Below are 21,791 nucleotides of genomic sequence, written 5' to 3'. Positions count from 1 at the left end.
TAGGTTTCATGAAATGTTTTTCTTTGTAAACATACTAATGATTATAGCTCAAAAGAAAACAAATGGGCTATCAACACTGCTGGCAGAGACAGTGGGACACATTTATTGTAATCGTAGCTCAAATGAGTTACTGCCTCAGAAATGTTCCAGAAGTGGAACTCGGCCAACAAAGGAGAAGCTCTCTCCTACACTGTGGCAAGGCAGAAACACATGGGGTGAGGTTTGATAGGAAGGAAGAGACCTGGGCATCGGGACAAAGCAGGACGGAGGAGAGATTTGTGTGATGTAATAAAATACCACAAATTCACGACACAGAAAGGAAACTGGGCACAGAAGAGTTGCCATGAGGGGGACTCCAAGAGATTCTAAATATTTCACCTGGATTTCCAAACAGTCATCATGGTTGCAAAACAAATAATACTGCCGAAACGGAGCAGATTTCCACTTTCAAAATGTATGGGAATATTGTCTGAAGTACATCTGTCTGAATGTTTTAAACCTGGGACAGGAAGACTTACAAAAACTTCTAACATCAGAACAGATCTGGCCTTTCATAATAAAACTGTAAAATAATTATAGTAAGTAATTCAACAAAGAACAGTTTGGTCATTTTAAAATGCCTTCACAACACTTTCCACACACAAGTAATAGTATGCAATTCATGCTTTGTTAAAAGAGTTGTTTGTTAGAAAATATTAGTTTCACAATACTACTAGTTTGTTTCGTTTTCACTTTCTCTACATTTAGAAATGCGTAGCTCTTGTAATGGTCACAGACATCAATATGACTAATAGAAACTGTCACAAGCAAAAACATTCTACTCCAGGGTCACATAAGGGTCTGAAACATTGGAACTACGCTGTTCATGATGCAATTCAGTTTGCATGCATGTCTTTATATCCTCTACATTCTTAAAGAACTTAATACTATACCAAAGCTCACATTTAATAGCACCAGGTCTCATATCTCTGTCAACATCTAAAGCTGCAGCTGTAAACTATTACAAATTGAAGCAGAATGAGGGGTAACAAGCACCTGAAAGTATATAGGTATCATTGGGGGTGCAAGAGAGGAACGAGACCATTGGGATGCCATATTGTTTTGTAACCAAAGTAAACATAAATAAGTAATTTATTTGGGTGGTTGATATAGTAAATATAACATGCTTGTCTCAAAATCAGGAGTCATTAACCTCGCCTATAACTCAGGTTAACACTAAATTAGATGCATAAAGTTAAAACTAGATTTTCCAATAATAATTGTTTCCAGCAGAAGGGAACTTGTTCTAGACAACATGTATATACAGGTTTTACAACTGTTATAGGTCCGAAGGACTGGAATCGTATTTGGGTTACACCAGAAGTAATTCTGCTTCATGACCTGGCTTTTTGTTAGCTGATCCCGATAATCAGTTTTCTGCCTACTACTTAAGCACAATTTTTCCCAAGAATACAAAAACAAACAAAACACATACCATGTAAACAGCCTGTTGTTAAGAGAGCCCGTGCTTTGTCTGCTAAATCGCTATTTAGGGTATTACCCAATAGTAAAACATCAATGGCCTCCTGCTTGGAACTATCAAAAAAGTTATTCTGAATGGTTCGTGTCACAGAACGAGCCCCGTCTTTCAGCTTTCCACCCTGAGAGAGAGGGAGATAGGTACAAGAATAATTTAGGAGAAATATTTCCTCACAAAATGCACAACATTCTTTCATCATACATTTAATCAATAATCTAACTTTATATTTTAAGACACTTGTTGCTGGAACATTGCCCTTTCATTTTACACTAACTAGCCTTTCTTTTGCCTTAGAATTTTGATTTTTATATTTGTACCAATATTTTGTCTTTGCTATGTGTACAGAAGAACTACTGAAGCATGAACATAAAAGAAGAACAAGAGTTATAATGAAAAACTTGACATACCTGTCAGAAAAAGAACCCAGATATCATAGGTTGAATCACATGAAATGTTTTTATGGTTTTTGGTGTGACCAATGCTGCCCAATTACTTTTATCTACAATTTCTAATGGGTGGATGGAGCACGGAATGCTTGAAATTGGATGATGTTGACAGCATACAATTTGTGCTTTGTTTGAGGGTTTGGAGATTGTAGTAGTCCTAGAAACATGCTTTAACCAGACTGTAGTTATCATTTTTAGGTGTTCAGCTCCTTGATAAACCAGGCAGATAACATTTTGCGTTTATTTTGTTTAATAGTTATATGAGCAATATCAATACTGCTCAAGACAGTATATTTTTACAGTGTTCAAATATTGATGACTATAGTTCCTGAAGCCAGGGTTTACAGGGATGTGGTGGCAATTTTAAAAGCCGTTGAAATGGGTGAATTTGTCAAAGTGGTAGGTGAAAACCAGTTGTCTAAGTTAGCAATATTAGAAGATCGGCATAAAATGCAAGCAATTTGGAGTGAAAGGGCAATCAAGAAGTGATGAAACCAACTTGTTAAATGGTGGTTAAAACACTAACTCTAAGGTGTGATTGCTGGCCCTCTGAGACTCTACTTTTGAAACTCTACCTTCTGGTATCTGTAGTCGCCAGTGTGCAGCCATGAGCTGTGGAGTACACAGAGAATTTGCTACACCTACACAGATGAGTAGTATTGTGAAACTATATTTCTTGACCCAGGCCATGGCAAGCTGGGATAGTGGGGTCATTTGAACATATTAAATCTCTGATGGAGTGGCCTGACATTTTGACAAGTGAAACATATTTCAGTCTAGAAATATTCTTTGGAACATTTCACCATCATGAGATGTTTCAAGGGATCATTATACTATCTTTGCAATTATGATTCTGTGTGGCCAACAATGGAAGCAAGGTCTAGCTTGACCCACTGAACTGCATCTGTTAGTGTGGCTCTTTTAGCCAATAAAATATTTATCAGTATTTTCAAAACATTTACCCAGTGATAGTCAACACTGCTTGACATTAAGAGTGCACACTTTTTGCAAAAGCTTACTACTGCTACAAAATACAACACCACAAGAAAATGTATGATTGGTACGCGATACCAAACAGGGTCTCCAAGTGGCTTAACCAAACTTCTGGCTGTATAGGGTGCCCTCATTGAGCTCACTTTATGGCAGGCAGGCCAAATATATTTGCCAACTGGTCAACAATCAGATTATATTGGATGACTACCTTTGTTACTTTGACAGGGTGGATTGAACATGTAATGCTATTTGTTCCTGTCAATAATAGCCTTCAGGGACCCAATCCAGAAAAGGATGAATTCGAATGTTGTGCAATTATTTAATCTACATGTTCAACCCTTTAGAGAAATGCATCTCTGCTAATGTGCTGAAGTTAAATCTTTCTAAGAATAATGTCTGAACCCATTCAAGTTGCTGTTTACAGTATATTTGTGGTTTTTACTATATTTCGGTTTAATGGTATCACTCTTTTATTGGAATCAATGTATTACTTCTTCTAATCTGCCGCCTCAGACAATACATTTAAAATATTAAGCAGAGGGGCCACAAAAGAGAGGTCAGTAAGTCTACAATTATAGGCTAGTTTGTTGCATAATGGTAAGTGAGCATTATAATTGGATTAACAGAAGGTTTTACATTGGTGCTTTTCTTGGAATGCTTGGGATGCATTGTAAAGGCTTGCCTACTATACAATTTCTTTACAACACCACTATTCATCCATGGTTACGTATTCCATGCATCTGGGGAATTTAAATGAGGAAGATAACAAAATATTTTTCAGTGTCAGGAAAATTTGCAGCTCTTAGCTCATCGACACACTCAATTAGATAATATTGCTGCTATAGGAGTGAGATAGTTATTGCTGTGAAATAAAAAATAGTAATTAATATGTATTCCAAAATATTTGAGATGCACCCTACATTAACTTTTATTGACTGTAATACAATGTGACTAATTTGAAACGTATACCAGCTAGATTTAAAGTAAAACTGAGATCCTTGTTAAACAAAGGATAATGCACTGCTTCTGTCCTATGATAATCATAAGACTTTGGCGGGGCATTACATGTAGTAGGGTTCAGTTACCCAGTCTGCACTGGGCGCAGCTCATTAAAAGTGCTTTGGAATGCTAACAGGGACTGTGTGCCTTAAGTAGAGTATGGTCTCTAGTGCACAAAAATAAAGTAAGGCTCAGATTGCTTCATTTCTTTATTTGTTCATTGTAAACCCAATGCTCAACGTCCTGAGATACCGTGACTCAAGAGCCCGCTGTGCAGAGGCTGCCTGTCAGGCTACTACATAATCAATGAGCTGGGCAATTCTCTTTCTGTTAATTTAGTATGCAATACCCCAGTAGCACCTGGTTTTGCTCCCTATGCAGGGCCTGGCCAGTGCTTGACCATACTCCGTGAAAACAGCACATGGCCATAAAATGTCATAGGTAAAAGCGGAATGGAAGACACCATGCGCTGGCACTTTAATTACAGGAGTACCCAGCACCTGGTACTTATATTTATATGATAGCATATTGAGCTGGATGTGGATGATGGGTGAGAGGTAAGCTGGGAGGCAGGGTGGCATGAAGAGGAGGAAGGGGGCAATGGGTGGTGAGTAATGAAGAAAAAAAGCAGAAAGAGAGAGAGAGCTGCTGCAGGAGGGAGGTGTTAAGTCATAGACCGAAAAGGAAAGTGAGATGAGTCCAGTGGAGCAACGTGGAACTGACACACATTGGGAAGATGGGCGTGTGGGAGGGAGCAACTGGACAGACAAGAGGAAAACAAGCCTATGCACTCCTTTGGAGCGCTAAACATCAAAAGCCACCCAAACATTAAAAAAAGGAAAACTGTTTCCTGACGTCAGCAGTGGAATGATAAAACTCATCCAGTCAGAATATCCCAAGAGCAAATTCTCCGGGGCGGGACAAACACAAGAATACCGAGAAAAGCCATTGAGTCAGAAGCAGGGAAGTGAGGTATGGAACAAGCCATGAGAATGGGCTGTCCACAAGGTCTCACTATGTATACTGAAAAAAAAGTAGGTCTGGACAACAGACAGCAAAAGCAATCTGTAGTCAAGACCTAAAAAAGGGAAATGCGATATACAATTGTTGCCTTTTCCATGTTCCTTGCAAAGAGGCATATATATACAGTTGAGGCAAAGCAGTGCCCCATTGTTTTATGGGTGGTACAAAAGTCGAACTAATGGATGCTGGCTGAGGAAATGCGTATGAAAAGTGTTTGTACAGATAAGAAAGTGCAGGAAGATTTCAGAGACTGGAGGGAAATGTAGGAGAGACTGGTTGTAGTGCAGGCAGAGGTACATGGGACAGGGAGTTTGTTTTGAAAACGATACAAATGGGTAGGGCACATGGCAGGAGATTTTGTGAATGTACTGTTGTGCTGGGCAAATAAAGAAATACAAAATGTGATTTGTGATATTTAAAGTGCCAGGAGTTGAAACTCGCTCCATTGTATAAGGTTCATTGGAAAATAATAAAAATGTTAAAAATGCTTTTTAATGTCTAGTTTGATTTTTTCTTTTGCCATAATTGATAAAAACAGATACGCGTGCATATTGGATTGACCTTGAAGTATACAAAAACATGTTTAGAAAAATATTTTCAATATTATTAACTTTCTAAAATAAACTGTTTTAAGTCCGACAATGTAGCCAGGTCGCTTTAAAAAAAAATATCATATTTTCACTAAAGAGACAATTCATGAGCTTTTCTTTCCAAATATTTTAAGAAAAAAACGTTAATTTTGAACTAATCTATAAAGCTGTGTCTCAGCATGCAACAGACCAAACGAGTCAATATAGGGAAGGAAAGCAGAATACCACTATTCATTTCATATTTTTATGCTGCGGTTAGTGATTCCAAATGATGTACAGGGCTCCATGTGCTAGCAGCAAAAGTCTAAAACAAACACCAAATTATTCTCAGAGTATATATTAACACAAAGGATTTAAAGACAGACTCACCATAAACATATGAGGCAATGAACCGAAGGAATCCAGTGAAAGCGAAAGAGAATTAGTCAAGGAATTAGTGTAAATACTGTTAGTATCGAACTGTTAACTTGCAAACATTCGCCTGTGAAGTAAGGATGGCTTGTTTCTATGTTCAATTCAAACATCCCTGCCTGTTACTCTGGGTTAAATGTGTTCAGTCGTTTAACTTAAACTTTAAACACACAATATTAAGTCAATTTGGAAACTTCAATAAATGTGTATTATATGAAAATTCAAGAAATGTTAAAATGGTGAGCGCACCACCATGCAGTTTAAACATAAGTTTAAACAAAAACAAGTTGAGTGCAATTCAAAAGAAATAGAAAACATGTGAAGTGATTAAATGAAACGGTCACAAACAGAAGATTATCAAATTAAAATAGCATGCATATGGAAAGTGATTCAATTAAACTATCACTTTGATGGGGATCAAATTAAAGTATTCTGCAGGCGAAGGTGGTCAAATTAAACTGTGACATGGAAGGAGATCAAAATAAACTATCACACAAGAGGTGATATAATAAAGCTATCACAGAGTTGGAAGGTTATTAAATTAAACTGTTATACACGTGAGAGAAGATCAGATCAAATCAACACACAAGTTGATTAAACAAAACTATAACATGGAATGCAATTGAGTAAAACCATCACTTGCGCGGAAAGTGATCAAATGAAACTATCATGCACATTGAAGGTGATCAAACTAAATTAACACACAGCCAGAAGGTGATTAAATTAAACTATCACAAACTTGGAAGGTGATCAAACGAAAATCAGACACAGAGGGTGATTATATGAAACTATCACGCACATAGAAGGCGATCCAATGAAACTAGAACATGCGAGGTCATCAAATAATCAAATGACATTTGTGGGATGAGGTGCTGTAGGAATAATTCTGGTTATGCAAACTAGTAGAGGTTGGATCCTTTATGCCAAAAGAGAAACAGAACAATTGCTGCTTACTGTTTTAATCTAACAGCGATTTAATAAAGTTGTTTTGTCAACCTATTTAATTAATACCACAGATATTCCAGGAACTGGTGAAAATAATAAGAGACTCACAGATTGGTGGTCCACCTAGGCCATAAAAACAACTTCGAAAAGCACAGCATTCTGATTTTTCACCTTCCTAAGTGCTACACATTGTTTTTAAGGATTCTGCATTAAAACACTAAACTAAAGAAGACTGATTTGGCCATCCAGGCACAGACTATGAAGGAGAGTCACATGAATGTTAGTGAAAGAGAAGAATCTGCCAGTCGGCATTCTTGAAACACAGCTCAGACAATAAACCTCAAAAAATCAAAAGCAATTTAAAGAGATTAAAGTTACTTACTTGTCATCCTAGATTTGCATTGTATGTACCTTCACTGAAGTCAAACATTAGAATACCCAGCTCCAAATGCACGGATCCTACAACACTTTTACCATATCTACGTATACCAGACAGAAATAAATGGTAGAAATAACTATTCAATTTTTAAAACGTAAGAGAATACTACAAATTATAATAAAAAGGAGAACAACCTATTTCATCATATTCCAAGTCCGTGCCTCGAAATTACATTGCAAAATAGCTGCAAGATAAAGTGAAAACGTAGCCAGATAGGCAACTGTCTTGCAGAAGTCAAAAAGTGATGCTCCCTTTAAGAATCCAGCAACTTCTTCTGGAAATACTACCAGACAGAACTTCAAGTACATTTCAACCATTGTGCCTGGAATTCAAGAGAGGTGGGTTGTTTAAGACTTCAAAGAAGATGTCTGTGATGCAGAACTAGGATTACAAGTAAGTAACTTTCTCCTCTGCATCATAGCATATTCAGTGATACTCACAAACATTAATCTAAAAGAGCAAGCTCATCCCCTGAAAGTGTGTCTTGAATAACATCAAGCCGACAGCAAAGGAATCCATGAAATGAAGGAAGGATATCCTACACAAACAGATTTTTAAAGTAGTTTTGCACACTACTGCATCTGCCTTGGCGTCTGAGACCAAACGGTATTTGTTTTTTAAATTATGGAGACACACACATTGCAGCAGTACAAATGACAAGCAATGGCACATTTCTCAACCATGTGGCCACTTTACCTCCGGCTGAGAGGACCTTGCACCTCCCTGAACAACATTTGTTATCCAACTAGTACATAAGCAGGTAATGAAACAATCTACCAGGAAATTAACTGCCTAAGCTGGATAACCTTAATGAACCGCAAGTTAACAAAAAAAACTGCAAAGATTTTCTGAAGACTGGTTTTGTCTAAATGAAACTTTAAAACTCTACAGATACTTAAAGTATGAAGCGTATTATATGCTGTGGAACTAGGGTTTTAAAAACATTTTGGGAGGGAAATAGAATGGTTTACATGAAACCGTGAACCCAATTTTGGAAGCAATGATGAATTGATTCTCAAAACTATGCTGTCTGAATGAAACACATTGTAAGGTTCCTGAATGTGTAATCTTGCTAACCCTATAAACAAAGGTGATGCCAATAAGAACAGCAACCTTCCACGAAATATGGTGCAAAGACGTTTTGTGTGCAGGTAAGGTGAATCCGTTATCTTCACAAGAACCACATTTTAAGTTAATGGGAAGATTATTTACAAACAAGATTAGAAATCCTTTTTAGACCTATACCTTTTTTGAGTCCTTCCAAAAAATCCTTAATGACCGATATGGGTCTTCTGTTGCCATGATTATAAACTCTTCCATTTGAAGGAATATGCTGCTCTCATCCTCTGCTTTTTTGCCTCTTTAATAATGTCAATGCAATCCTTTGGCAAGCTCAAACACACATTCAATAAACGTAAGATCAACAACGTTAAATCTGGATGGAATACCTGGCCCTGGAATTGGGTCAAAAGATTTGGTTTGTATGGAAGTCACCTGTGAAGCACAGATGAAAAAGATATGAACACTACCACTGTCTTCTCCTCTCCAGGGGAACGAGAAAAATTCTATTTTTTTTAACTGTTTTAGTTTGATCAGCACCTATGGGATCAGAGGGATCAAATGAAAAACATAGAACATTATTGGACCAGTTCATAAAAAAGGCATCCCCATATATTTTCGATCAGGGTATCTGGGACATAGTTTGGATACTTCATGTTTCCTTTTGTAGCAAACAAATCTATTCAGGGATGCCCTCATTCTTTGAAAATGTATTTTACTACCTTGTTATCCCAAACCTATCTGTGAGATTCTTTGCAGCTACTACTGCTTGCATCTGCATGGTTGTTATGTGCCACTGCCAGATGTTCTGCAGTGATTACCATGCCCCTCACAATAAGCCACTTGCAACTGGTTTTACCCACTTGACTTGGTGCTTCACTGTGTGTTAAGATAACACAAAGCCGTAGTACAGTCTGGTTTGGTCACAATCCTCTCAGTCATCAGAGATTAAAGGAAAGCTGTTGGCCTAGGAGACCTACCCCGAGTTCAAGCATGGTGATGGTAAAATCTTTCCTTTTCCGTCCATGTTCCCTGAATGCTCAGATTCTCTGGGTGTGCTCATTAGCCCATACGGGATGCTTCCCTTATAGCAGTGAGTTGGAACACGTTGACTGAAAGGTATACACTAAGAGACTACATGGATTATGCCAACATTGAAGAGCCTGAACTGCTTCCTGTGACAGAGGAAGCTTGTCCTTCCATCTCCCATGACTCTGAACCAATTGATCCTCTAAGCACAACTGAAGAGGCCTCATGCATAGCCTGGCATTTGGTACAATAAATATACAAAAGCAGTAGAACCCAGATGGGACAATATCTGCCTTGCCGGAGGACTCAAATTTTTCGGAAGGATCAGACATTTTTTAACAAGGACACCACTCTGTCCTTTACGTTGGTATTCATTGTGGCTTGTGGGTAATTCAGCATCTGCACTGGAGATTGATTTTTTAAAAATCACATGAAGACCAAATGATATGAGAGTAAATGTCTTTCAGAACAGCGTGCAGGCTGCTGACGTTGATCTCCCAATGGCCCATAGAAGGGTGGATTGTTTTTTGTTGTGGTCTGAAGTACTCCAATACCATAGTCATGCACTTGGGTAACCTCCTGGGGACAGGTTTTCGGCCACATGGAAGAAGTGATAATGCAAGTTTGCCCTCAGAAATGTCCTGTCCCCCTAGAATACTGTAATCTTGAAATATGCAATTTGTGTATCCACTGAACACATCCAGTTTTCTACCTCTAGTTATGGGGAAACCTGATGAATAGTCAGCATGCTAATTTCTCCATTTTCATCCACTTGTTTGCTTTCTTTAGCTTCAAGATAAGTATGCACCGTTTCTTGGGACCTCTTCTATGAATGAGGAAGTATCTCAAGTAGTCGTCTCTTACTTTCTGCGCTGGTGGGACTGTTTCTATGGCTCTTTTACACATAATACAGCCAGTATCTCTCTTTAACAAACATTTTTCTCAGAGGTATAGACGGAAGATATGCCTTGAAATGAAAAGCACAACTACTTTACAGAATATTCAGCACCCACTAGGCTTTGGCTCACCACTCTTTCAGATGGCTTGTAATTCTTCCCCACCACCATAATGATGTACACTGAATGGGAAATGGGCCAGTCACTGCTGATTACTATGAGATTTTGAAACTGTATACTTTTGCTGTTATACACATCTGTCTCATCATCTCCTCTTCAGGTATTGCCTTTGCAGAGGCTATTGAGGGTGGCACTGTTGTTGGCTCTGATGCTGCCAACGAAAGGCACTGAACTCTCTGAAGCTGATGAGAACGGAGGAACTGCCTTTGTATTGTGACTTGAATTCTCTTTTCTGCTCTTCCAGGCTCACAGCCATCACAGTTTGTCTCTGCCTTCGTTCTTTGCATTTCCTCGTCTGTATGAGGACCAAAGAAAATCCAGGAAACCTGCAACACTATGGAAGTATTCAGTGAAGGCTATGCCTGTCAAATCCAAGTATACGCTTTTGGTGTGACAAGAATGCCCTCACTGACAATTAAAAAAAATAAAAAAGAATTGACATAAATAAATAAATAAATAAATAAATAAATAAATCTTTCTTTCCTCAGGGAAGCTTGAAGAAAACATTTTTAAAAATTCCCATAACGATCTTTCATACCGCCCAAGGAGTGCTGTTGCCCTGACTATTTTCAATGTCCTATCTGCCGTGCTACACATTTTTCTGCCCGGAGTATCATGTCTCTTTCTAACGCAAGGATTTTCCACCTGCAACAGAGACGCATTGTACGGTCTCCAGGGCTTCCGACGTGTAGAGCTATAGAGCCTACTCAAATCGTTTTTGGAAACAGAAAATAATTTAAGAAAATATCTTCATACACAAAAGGTGTACCTTCCTGTCTACTCAAGCTTAAGACAGTGTTTTAAACTATTGACTGAGATAAAACTGGGTCCATTTCTATATAAAGATCCGTCACACAAATGTGGAGATAGTTGTGTGAATCGAGGCTATCACTTAATTATACTGAGGCACATGCCACCACTTTGATATCCATTCCTAGAAGACTAGATGTTTGCCGCCATCTACAATACCACGCCATGAGCGAAGGTACGCTAATTGATATTGATTAAAGGAAGGAATATCATTGTCAGTCCTGAAGAAGGTGGTTTTATCTTTTTATTCCACCGAAACGCGTCGACGCAGAGAGTTTGGTTTAATTTGATATGGGACAAGAATTACAGAAATCAGGGACAACAGTTCTCTGCTATATCTGGTCCACATAAGGTACAAATTAACACTGTCAAGGCATAACTTGAGTGCCTCTGTATATTTTCCTTCCGCATGGTGTTCTTTAGTTGTTTTTTTAATAAGATATCAATTGTTTTAATCATGTATTTTTGAATATGTTTTTAAACTCGTATATGGTACCATGTTTACTTGATGTATTTTATATGTGACGATTCATTGCTGTGAATCTTACTACTGAGACATTAATAAATCTGATTGAATATAAGGTCTGAGACATTAATAAATCTGATTGAATACAAGGTCTCTCATATCTTGAGTGGAGTTGTTCCTAGCGTGTGATAGATCTGACAGAGTGTTGTGACAATGGCTACTTGAGAAAAGTGTATAAATAAAGTTCAAAGGGAATCTTTTTAAATATACAGTCTTTCTAACGCAAACCAGAAAGAGATGCTGAAGCATAAGAAGCCAATTCCAAATCTGAAGAAAATGATGAAGAATGTGAAAGAGGAGGAGTAGTTGACCACTTCATTTTGCTCTTATTTGAAAGAATTACCTATGTAATTTCAGTAGAATTCAGTCCTGGCACTGGAAGAGCCCTCAACAAAGAAAGATACTTTGCAGGGTCAACAAGGAGCGGCGATACAGAGGAGAAGAGGATTTTGGGACTACCACTGCGTAAGGAGGCTTGAGAAGACTCAAAGTTGTAATGGAGTATGAACCATATCTTCAAGTGGTATCACCATAAAAAACAAGTTACTTATCTGTACCTACAGTGTTGCTATCTTGTACATAAATTCATATGCTCAAATTAATCTCCATTGTCAGGGTGGGAATCCCCACTAGATTAAAACAGCAATAAATAATGTTTAAATGGCCACATCCCTTAGAACAGTGTTTGTTTAGTAGGGAATTGACATCATTAGAAAGCACACAAGCTTTAGCCAAACAGGTGACTGCGCCAGCAATTACTCCCATAGGCCACAATTAGTCATATTTTCAAAGAACATGAGTTTTTGGGTAGAAAACAGCGATCCTCTAACCAGAGAGGCAGGTTGGTCACGTTTGAATCTAAGAAACATACTGACACTTCTCCCTCATTGAATCTTTCATAGATTCACATCCCTAAATTAAAACTAGAAGGCAGTCGCAGAGCAGAAATAAAGCAGGAAACAGGCTCAGCTTATTGAAAGAATTGCATGAAACTGCTTGATCTACTGCAGAATCTGTTGCTGCATCTATATCCAGGCAGTAGTGTTTGGTGAATGTGTGCCTGTTCTGACAGTTCGACGAAGGGCATGAAGAGCCACACCAGCATATAAAGCAGGAGTTAAAGAACCACTTAAGGTGGAGTGTGCTGTAAGTGTTCTTTCTAGAGGTCTGTTAGCTTTCCTGTGGGTGAACACAATTCAGACTGAAAGCCATCTTGACAGGTTTTTATATCGTCAGGGGAACGGCCCCTGTTGCATTTTTTGGGTTGAACTAGACACAGTCTCAAACGCTTAGCCCTTACACCTACACACGTGTGTGCTTTCATGTTCATGTGCAACCAGGCCAGTAACTCAGCAAACCTGCGCAGCAGAGACCTGAACTGAAAAGGCATTCACTGGTGTTTAGTATTCTCAGTACATTTCCACAGAATTTACAGTGAGTCATCATCTCCTTTTTTACTACCCTCTTAATCCATATCCTCTTCCACCTGTCCCACCTTATTTTAAAATTTTTCATCCTCTATGGGATCATTAGTTTGTTATTCTAAATGATCTGGCGTGAAGTGGACTGGGAACAAGCTGCTGTGCTGAGGAGCCATAGCCTGAGGTTACTGAGAAAGCGCGGGCAGCTGTAGAGCTGTTGTTGGTTGAGGTGGAGATAAAGATGGTGCTGGGTCTGCGTCATAAACCGGCATATAATGGACATTCACCTGATGCAGATTTTAGGCTGTCCGGAATTGTTCAATATCTGAAATGACTTCCTCTACATCATATTTTTCCACACATTCCGTCATGTGTTCCGGTACCTTAAGTGACAACAGGTGCTGAGTAAACATTATGTGAAAACTCAACAAAACCCACAGTCTGCAAGATGTACACAGACATAGACAGTACTTTCTGTAGCATCATTGCAAAGACAGAAGTCATGATGTCTGCTGACGAAGTTGTAACAAGCAATAAGTTGATTTCAACGAGAATTCGACCATCGATGATGTGGAGATGACCATCAATGATGGCTTAGATAATGATGGAAGTGCTCATCGATGACAATGGGTCCGCAGACGATGAGGTGTTTGGCGCTGATCCTTTTTTCACTATTTTCCTTGGCACATAAGAACTCTGGTGGTCATCAGCAGCAGCAAGAGGGATGGATTATTTTTTGCAAGCAAAAATTATGTATTGACAGAAACAATTCAAGCATGGGAATCTAAGAAATATCTAATGCTGGAGTAAGGGAGGATCCCTCTGGGGAGACTTAGAAGAAGTGCAAATTCAAATTCTTCTGTAGACTTCAGTCCTCGACGTCAAAGACCTAGGAGATGACTTGGAGTGCCTTGATAGCAAAGTGTATTTGGAGCTGAAATGACTTGATTGCAAATGCTCGGATGGCGTGCGGGGAGATGACAGTGATGCCAAAGCAGTCTAAAGGGCATAATCTTGTGGCTCTGTCGTTTTGAGATTTGCAATGAGTCAGTACTTGACGGCAAGGAAGCAGCAACTAAATAAATCCTCAACGCCAAATGGGCCAGATGCCTGTGTTTTCAAGTGGCAATGTTCTTATCCCCACTCTTCTCCCTGCATCACACCTTGGTGAAATCCTTGGGGGTAAAGATGTGCGTTTCTATTGAATGAGCCCATTGACTTGCTATTTTATGGCATTCCACTCATCTTCAGCATATTAAAGTCATCCTACAACCTACCTCTGAGGTGAATGTCCTCCCAGTCGTGTAGGGTTTGCTGGGAAGTTTTTTGACAAAATGGGGCAACTGTGTGGGAACTGGATAGAGTGACAAAATGCATGTGGGTCATTAGTTATTTTTTATTCTATAGCTAAGATATTTGACAAGAGTAAATTGCTTGCTTGTCAAAAGGGAGAGGAGAAATATTGTCAAAAAAAGCTAAATTCCTGTCAGGAAACTCTTTATAAGACATTAAGGTATTGCAAATTGAGTCCTGAAATAGATTTCTGTGAAAAACAGGATTTAAAACATCTATAAGAATCCTAAGACCCTCTCCGCATTAGAAAGAAAGAACTAATGCTTTCCAGCAGCACATGGCATGATGGGATTAGGAAGCTAGCTGGGTTCTTTAAGAGCCCGTCTGTATTTATAATTCTACAAGACCACTACCAATCTGGATGCATTTTTACTTCAGATACGCTTCCAATGTTTTTAATAGGCAGCAAGTTGGAATATGCTGCAAACAGTTATTTCCTCCATTTTTTTGTTTTGAATAATGATATATTTTTTTTTAATGGGATGGAAAACCATTTGAAATTTTCCCAAATGGCTTGATGGTACATGACAGTTCTATTCCATTTTTGGCACTTGGGGGGCAATTATTTTTAACATGTATTCTTTTAAGGTATATGTATGTATGGTAAAATAAGTGTTCAGATCTCAGCAGGACCCAGAAGTGTTCAGGTACAAATCTAATGTTTATGATTACCAATGATGATCTTACGATACACAATCGAAAGTAAATAAATACTTACTTCCACAACAAATATGAGGGCTAATTTTCTTCATATGTTCAAAAATTGAAAAGGTAAACCTCCTCCTGTACACTTAACATGTGCAATACAAAGCAAATTACACTGTCTCACATGCAGTACCAATTAAAGGGGGTATTACAAAGACACTAACTTTACCACACAGTGTTGGGATTAATAAGAAAGTTAATTAGAAAGTGTGATTTTAAAAGATTTAGTTTAAGGTAGATTCTGGTGGGACCAGATAGTCCCATTTCACCACTTCACTGAACGATGCACTTATAACACACTAAACAAGATGATTTCTGTATAAGCAAAAGAGACTACAGATGTGAAAAACAATATAAGCAGGAAAAGCACCCATTTAACAGTGTGGAAAGTTTACACTTACAGCCACTTGATTGTACAGTTACTGAAGCAGAATAGTAGTTGGGTTATACTGCACAAACAGTATAAACCAACTGCTTTTGGTTGGTTTGTGATCTTTAGGGGTAATTTGTGGGGGGTTTGGAGCACATGGGTGCTGGTGGGGTGTAAATTACACTCAATCAGGAGAAAAAAGTGTTGTGTGAACATTGAGCAATTAGCATGGTTTGTGTTAAAATCTAAGAAGAAAATTATTTTTTCTGGCTAGTTTTAGGGTTTGCTTCAGAATGTAGTACATAGCAGAAAGCTTGTATAGTCTACTAACAAGTGAAAGGTCCGATTTCAAAACCAGATGTAATTAGAACTTTGTTAAAACTTTTAGCCACTTGCAATCTAAAATATGCATTCTTTTGAGGCGGTTTCTTAAAATGCAGGAATTCGCCACAGACCGCATGAAATCCAGTACTTTTTCCCTAAAAGGACATGGCTGGAAGGAAAACAGCCTGTACCAACAAATTCTTGACATAAGGCATTTAGATGGCAAGTACTAAGATGCAGGCTCTCCAAATGATGTTTAGGATGGCTTTGGATATTGTTTTGGATGGCTTTGCGTCTTTTTCCAAAGCTGCTTCCCCTTCCACCACAGGAGAAGCTAAGGGAGGTCCGCTCATTTTAAAATCACTTAAACTGTCTTGTAGTACTAGGAGCCTGTTTAGTCCATCCCCACATCTGCTAGCAGTTGAACTAACCTTCCCCAAGAGTGCCACTGTGGTGGTCATTAATTTCTAGAATTCCTTTTGCAGGAATAACGATAGTGAGCATATAACTGCCCTTGAAGACTTTCTAGAGCATGTTAGACAGGATAGTCCCTCCGATTGTTTACCTTTTATAATGGGGGATTTTAATGTACATCGCTGCTCTTCTAATTGTCTACTGGGCATGGGGGCACTGGACATTTTAGCTTCCTTGGTTCATTTTGAACATTCGGCCAAAGTATTTTTCTAGAGAGCTTATTTGCGGTCAATAATATACATTGTTTGTTTACGAATGAGTCAGTGTCGGTACCTTCCTTTTTTGGGACTGGGTGTGGCTCAACGAACAAGTTACTTACCTTTGGTAACAATATATCTGTACGAGACAGATTAGTTATAGATTCCTTACCTTGTGAATTACCCCCAGGCGTCAGACTGAATCCAGAGAATGTTCTGTCAGCAGTACCCCCTGCGCGCTGAAAGGTGGTGTCGGTCAGCTCCGCGTTCGTCGTTGGCGTCTTGGTCGCCGGGATGACATCGCGGCAGCTACTTAGACGCCGCCCTCGCGCGCGGACGTCAGTTCTGTACACGACTTTCCACGCCAGAAGCGCAGAGCCGTGCAAGACACTGCCCACTGGTGCACAAAACTAGAGCCCTGAAAGGAAATCCTTAACCTTAGAAGTCAGTTCGCAGAACGGGGAGGATGGGTGGGGCGGTAAGGAATCTATAACTGATCTACGTCTCTTACAGATATATTGTTACTGAAGGGAAGTAACTTGTTCATCTGAAAGAGACAATTAGTTCTAGATTCCTTACCTTGTGAATAGATACCCCAGCAATACCAACCCCGGAGGTGGGTCTGCGAACCAAGTTCACACCAGAATGTCCTGGAGAACAGAACAGCCAAATAAATCGTCTCTCCGGACTTGGCTGTCCAGGCAGTAGTGTTTTGTGAACGTGTGCCGAGATGCCTACGTAGCTGCCTGACAGATGTCATTGAGGGGGACTCCCCATCCCAAAGCAGTGGTAGCTGCCGTCGCCCTGGTGGAATGGGCACGAAGTCCCACTGGAGGCTCCTTCTTAGCAAAGAATAGCAAGCTTTAATACACAAAATGCCCCATCTAGAACATGGTCCGTTTGTGTACGGCCCAACCTTTTTTAGCGCTCACATAGCCCACAAAGAGTTGGTCATCCACCCGGAATGGTTTTGTGTGATTCAAGTAAAAGGAAAGCGCAAGTTTTGGATCCAGATGGTGGAGCCTCTCTTCCTCCTTAGAAGGATGTGGAGGCAGACAGTAGGAGGGCAAAGTGATGGTCTGACCAATGTGGAAGGAAGTAACCACTTTTGGAAGAAAGGATGGACGAGTTCGAAGGACAACCTTGTCCGGATGAACAGCCAGAAAAGGATGTTTAAATGAAAGAGCTTGGCGCTCACTCAACCTGCGCACATATGTGATGGCAACCAGAAAAGCAGTCTTTAAGGTCAGAAGCCTACGAGGAAAATTATGTAGCGGCTCAAAGGGAGAGCACATAAGATAGGTGAGAACTAGGTTCAAGTCACACTGGGAAATTATGAAGGAAACAGGAGGAAAAAGATGAGTAATGCCTTTAAGGAAGAGATTTACAACAGGGGACTTAACAGAAGGCTGATCAGGAAGCCTAAGGAAGGCTAGAATGGCAGAGAGGAAGCCCTTAAAGAGTGTCCAGAGCAGAGCCCTGCTGGGCCAAAGAGAGGAGGAACAAAAGAACCTCAGAAAGAGGGGCAGACAGGGGATCCACAGCCTTTGCAGTGCACCATGCCACAAATTTGTTCCATCTGCAGGCGTATACCGTGTTAGTGAAAGGGACGCCTGGCTGCCAAGATAACATCACAGACTTCAGGAGGAAGGTCAAAGGCCATCAACTGTCGCTGCTCAATCTCCACGCAAGGAGGTGGAGACTGGACAGGTTCGGGTGGAGGCCCTTCCCCTGCTGCTGCGACAGAAGATCCTCCTGAAGAGGCAGTCGGATCAGAGGATCGATGGACACGTGTAACAGCTCGGGATACCAAACTCTTCGTGCCCAATCCGGAGCCACCAGGATGACTTGGGCCCGGTCGCGCTTGATCTTCTTCAGCACTCTGGGCAGAAGTGATATAGGTAGAAATGCATATAGAAGACTGCAACTCCACTCGCGACGAAAAGCATCACCTAGTGAGTGCCGCCTTGGAAATTCCAACGCGCAGAATTGCTGACGTGTGTTCTCTTCGGTGGTGAATAGCTCGAAACAAGGCTCTCCCCACTGCTGAAAGAGACCTTGCACTACCTTCGAGTGAAGACGCCATTCGTGATCCATCATGCACCTGCGGCTGAGTTTGTCCGCCCTGGCGTTCAGAGAACCTGCTCGGTGTTGAACCACCAGCGATATGCCCGGATGTTATAGCCATGTCCAGAGATGAAGAGCCTCTTGACACAGGGTCCATGACCCCACCCCGCCCTGTTTGTTGCAGTACCACATGGCGGTGGTGTTGTCCATGAACACCTGCACTACTTTTACCCAGACATAGGGAAGGAATGCTTTGAGTGCAAGACAAATCGCCCAAAGCTCCAGAAGCTTGATGTAGAGCTCGGACTCCGCCGGAGACCAGATGCCTCTGATATCCGCCTCCCCCAAGTGGCCGCCCCATCCAAGAAGTGACGCATTGGGCACCACTGTGAACTCTGGTTGGGGTAGGGAGAGGGATCTGCTGTTGACCCAATCCCAGTTTGTTAGCCACCACTACAATTGGAGCGCAACACCCTGCGAGATCTGGACGCAATCGGACAGGCTCCCCTGATGCTGTGCCCACTGAAACCTCAGGTCCCACTGCAGAGCCCGCATATGCCATCTGGCATGATCCACCAACAGGATGCAGGAGGCCATCAGACCCAGTAGTCGCAGGGTCACCCTGCCCGAAACCCGGGTTAGAGGCTGAAAGATCGGAATCATAGCCTGAATATCACAGACTCGCTGCTCGGGAGGATATACCCGAAACTGCATTGTGTCCAGAACCACTCTGATGAAGAGGAGCTTCTGAGAGGGAGTCAGGTGTGACTTTGGCACGTTGATAGAAAACCCCAGCGAATGCAGGAGGTCCGCCACAGTCTGAAGGTGGGAGACGACAGCCTGGGGCGAGCCCGCCTTCAACAGCCAGTTATTGAGATAGGGGAAGACTGGAACTGGAACCCCTGATCTGCACAGATGAGCTGCTACCACCGCCATCACCTTTGTGAACACCCGAGGGGCGCGGGTACGGGCAAAGGGGAGCACGGTAAACTCAAAGTGCTCGTGGCCTACCGTGAACCGTAAGTAGCGCCGGTGGGCCGGCAGGACGGGGATGTGAAAATAGGCATCCTGCAAGTTCAACGCTACCATCCAGTCTCCAGGGTCGAGGGCAGAAAGGACCCCAGCTAGCATCAACATTTGGAACTTCTCCTTCCGGAGGAAGCGCTTGATGTCCCCGAGATCCAAGATAGGATGCATGCCTTTGTCCTTTTAGGGCACCAGAAAGTAGTGGGAATAGCAACCACGACCTACTTCTGGGGCAGGAACTCGCTTGATGGCTCCCTTGGCCGAGACAGCCGTAACTTCCTGTTGGAGAAGGGCTAAATGAAGCCCGACACGCGAAGGTACTGAGGTAGCATGGCTGGGGAGGCAGTCTCGAAGGAGAGGGAGTAGCCCCTTCGGGCTATTTGCAAAACCCACCTGTCCGACGTGGTGGTTCGTTAGTGGGGGGGAAGTGATGGCGAATCCTGCCGCCCACTGGCGATTGGTGGCCCTGAAAGGTCAGACTAGGAGGGTTTGGAGGCTGCTGCAGAGGGGGCGGTGGTGGACTCGCCTGCTCGCTGGCCCCCAGACCCACGACGGTGGGTCCCATGTCCCCGGCCGCGCAAGAGCTGAACAGCTTGCGCCGGCCTGTGGCTCTGAGTGGAACGTGGTGGAGCACCCTTTCCGTAGCCACGAAAGGGGCGAAAAGCAGACTGCGCAGGGCGGGTGGGGAGGCCCAGGGACTTGGCGGTAGCCCGAGAGTCCTTGAAGCGCTCTAGCGCGTTGTCGGCTTTGTCGCCTAACAGGCGACTTCCATCAAAGGGCATGTCCATAAGGGTAGCTTAGGCGTAGCGTTGAAGGGCTACCGACGTTGAAATCGTCCTGCCTGTCAGCGGTGTCCAACCCACATTTGATGGTTAACTTGGCTGCGTCTCTCCCCTCAGTGACTGCACGGGAGAACACAGCCCAGGCCTCCTCCAGGCACTGGGGCAGGACCTACGCTACCATATCCCACACAGTGTGGGTGTAACGGCCAAACAGACATTCAGTGTTTACCGACCGCAGTCCCCAGCTGGAGGAAGAAAACATTTTCTTCCCAAGGTGGTCCAGCTTTTTGGATTCCCTATCAGGTGGTGCGTTAGGGAACTGTGCCTTTGGACATGGAGACTTGGACCACCAAGCTCTCAGGGGTGGGGTGTTGGGAGAGGAAAATGGGGTCGCCCGGGGCCTGGTGGTGGCGTCGGGCAATCATCCTATCCACAGGAGCCCCTGTGTTGGGCCTGGACCAGATGCCCAAAAGGATGTAGGTTAGGGTTTCATTAAAAGGCAGCTGGGGCTCTGAAGAGCTTGCTGCCGGTTGAAGCACCTCTGTCAGGAGGTTAGTCCTGACCGCCACAGTAGGTAGCTTGAGGTTGAGAGCCTCTGCCAGCCTATGCAACACCACTGCATAAGACGCTCCCTCCTCTGTAGCCATGGTAGGAGGAGACAACATCCCACGGTCTGGTGAGGTATCCAGACCCCAGTTGCTCTCTCCAGTCCGGTTCGTAATCCAACTGGTCAGCCAAAGTGTCTCCAGACCCTTCCCAGTCCTCCTCACCCTCCTCTGGATGCCAATCTGGCCTGAAAGAACCAGGGTAGAACAGGCACAAAGATACCCGTTGGCGCCGGATCCGACGTCTGTCGACGTCAGTCCGGCTACACATCAAGGTGGAAGCCGGGGTCGATGCTGGCTGGGGACACAACCGGCGTCTGATGCGGACGTGGTGCCGGTGGAATCGGTGCCGTTGGAGGTGTTACGAGGTCGACCGGTGCCGATCCGGATCCAGGCCTGGATCCAAGGGGACCCTGCGGCGCCGCAGCCGCTGGCATCCAAGGCCCAGGGCCCCCAGCTGAGTCCGCGGGGCCCGTAAGCAGAGTCTGGCTGCCCCAAAGATGGCATGCACCACTTCATAGAAACTCTGAAGCTGGGCACAGGTCGCTCCGGGTACCAGAAAGGGAGAGAAACTCGAAGTTAACCCTTCAGGCTCCGAACGC

At 42.3% G+C, this 21,791-nt stretch overlaps 1 protein-coding gene across 7 annotated transcripts in view; it reads right to left on the bottom strand.

Annotated features, from left to right (window-relative positions):
- Positions 1 to 21,791, bottom strand: part of SYNJ1 (synaptojanin 1) — a 683,220-nt gene that overhangs the window by 376,244 nt on the left and 285,185 nt on the right. For 6 of the 7 annotated variants that reach the window (XM_085623112.1, XM_085623114.1, XM_085623109.1 and 3 more), the window contains exon 12: positions 1,475 to 1,640. In XM_085623112.1, coding sequence (XP_085479238.1) covers positions 1,475 to 1,640 — 166 coding nt within the window. The remainder of the gene's footprint in view (positions 1 to 1,474; positions 1,641 to 21,791) is intronic. The other variant, XM_085623111.1, reaches the window with a different exon arrangement.

This window comes from Triturus cristatus, chromosome 8, assembly GCF_964204655.1.
Source record: "Triturus cristatus chromosome 8, aTriCri1.1, whole genome shotgun sequence".
Taxonomy (NCBI): Eukaryota; Metazoa; Chordata; class Amphibia; order Caudata; family Salamandridae; genus Triturus; species Triturus cristatus.
This window is presented reverse-complemented; position numbering and strand designations above follow the sequence as displayed.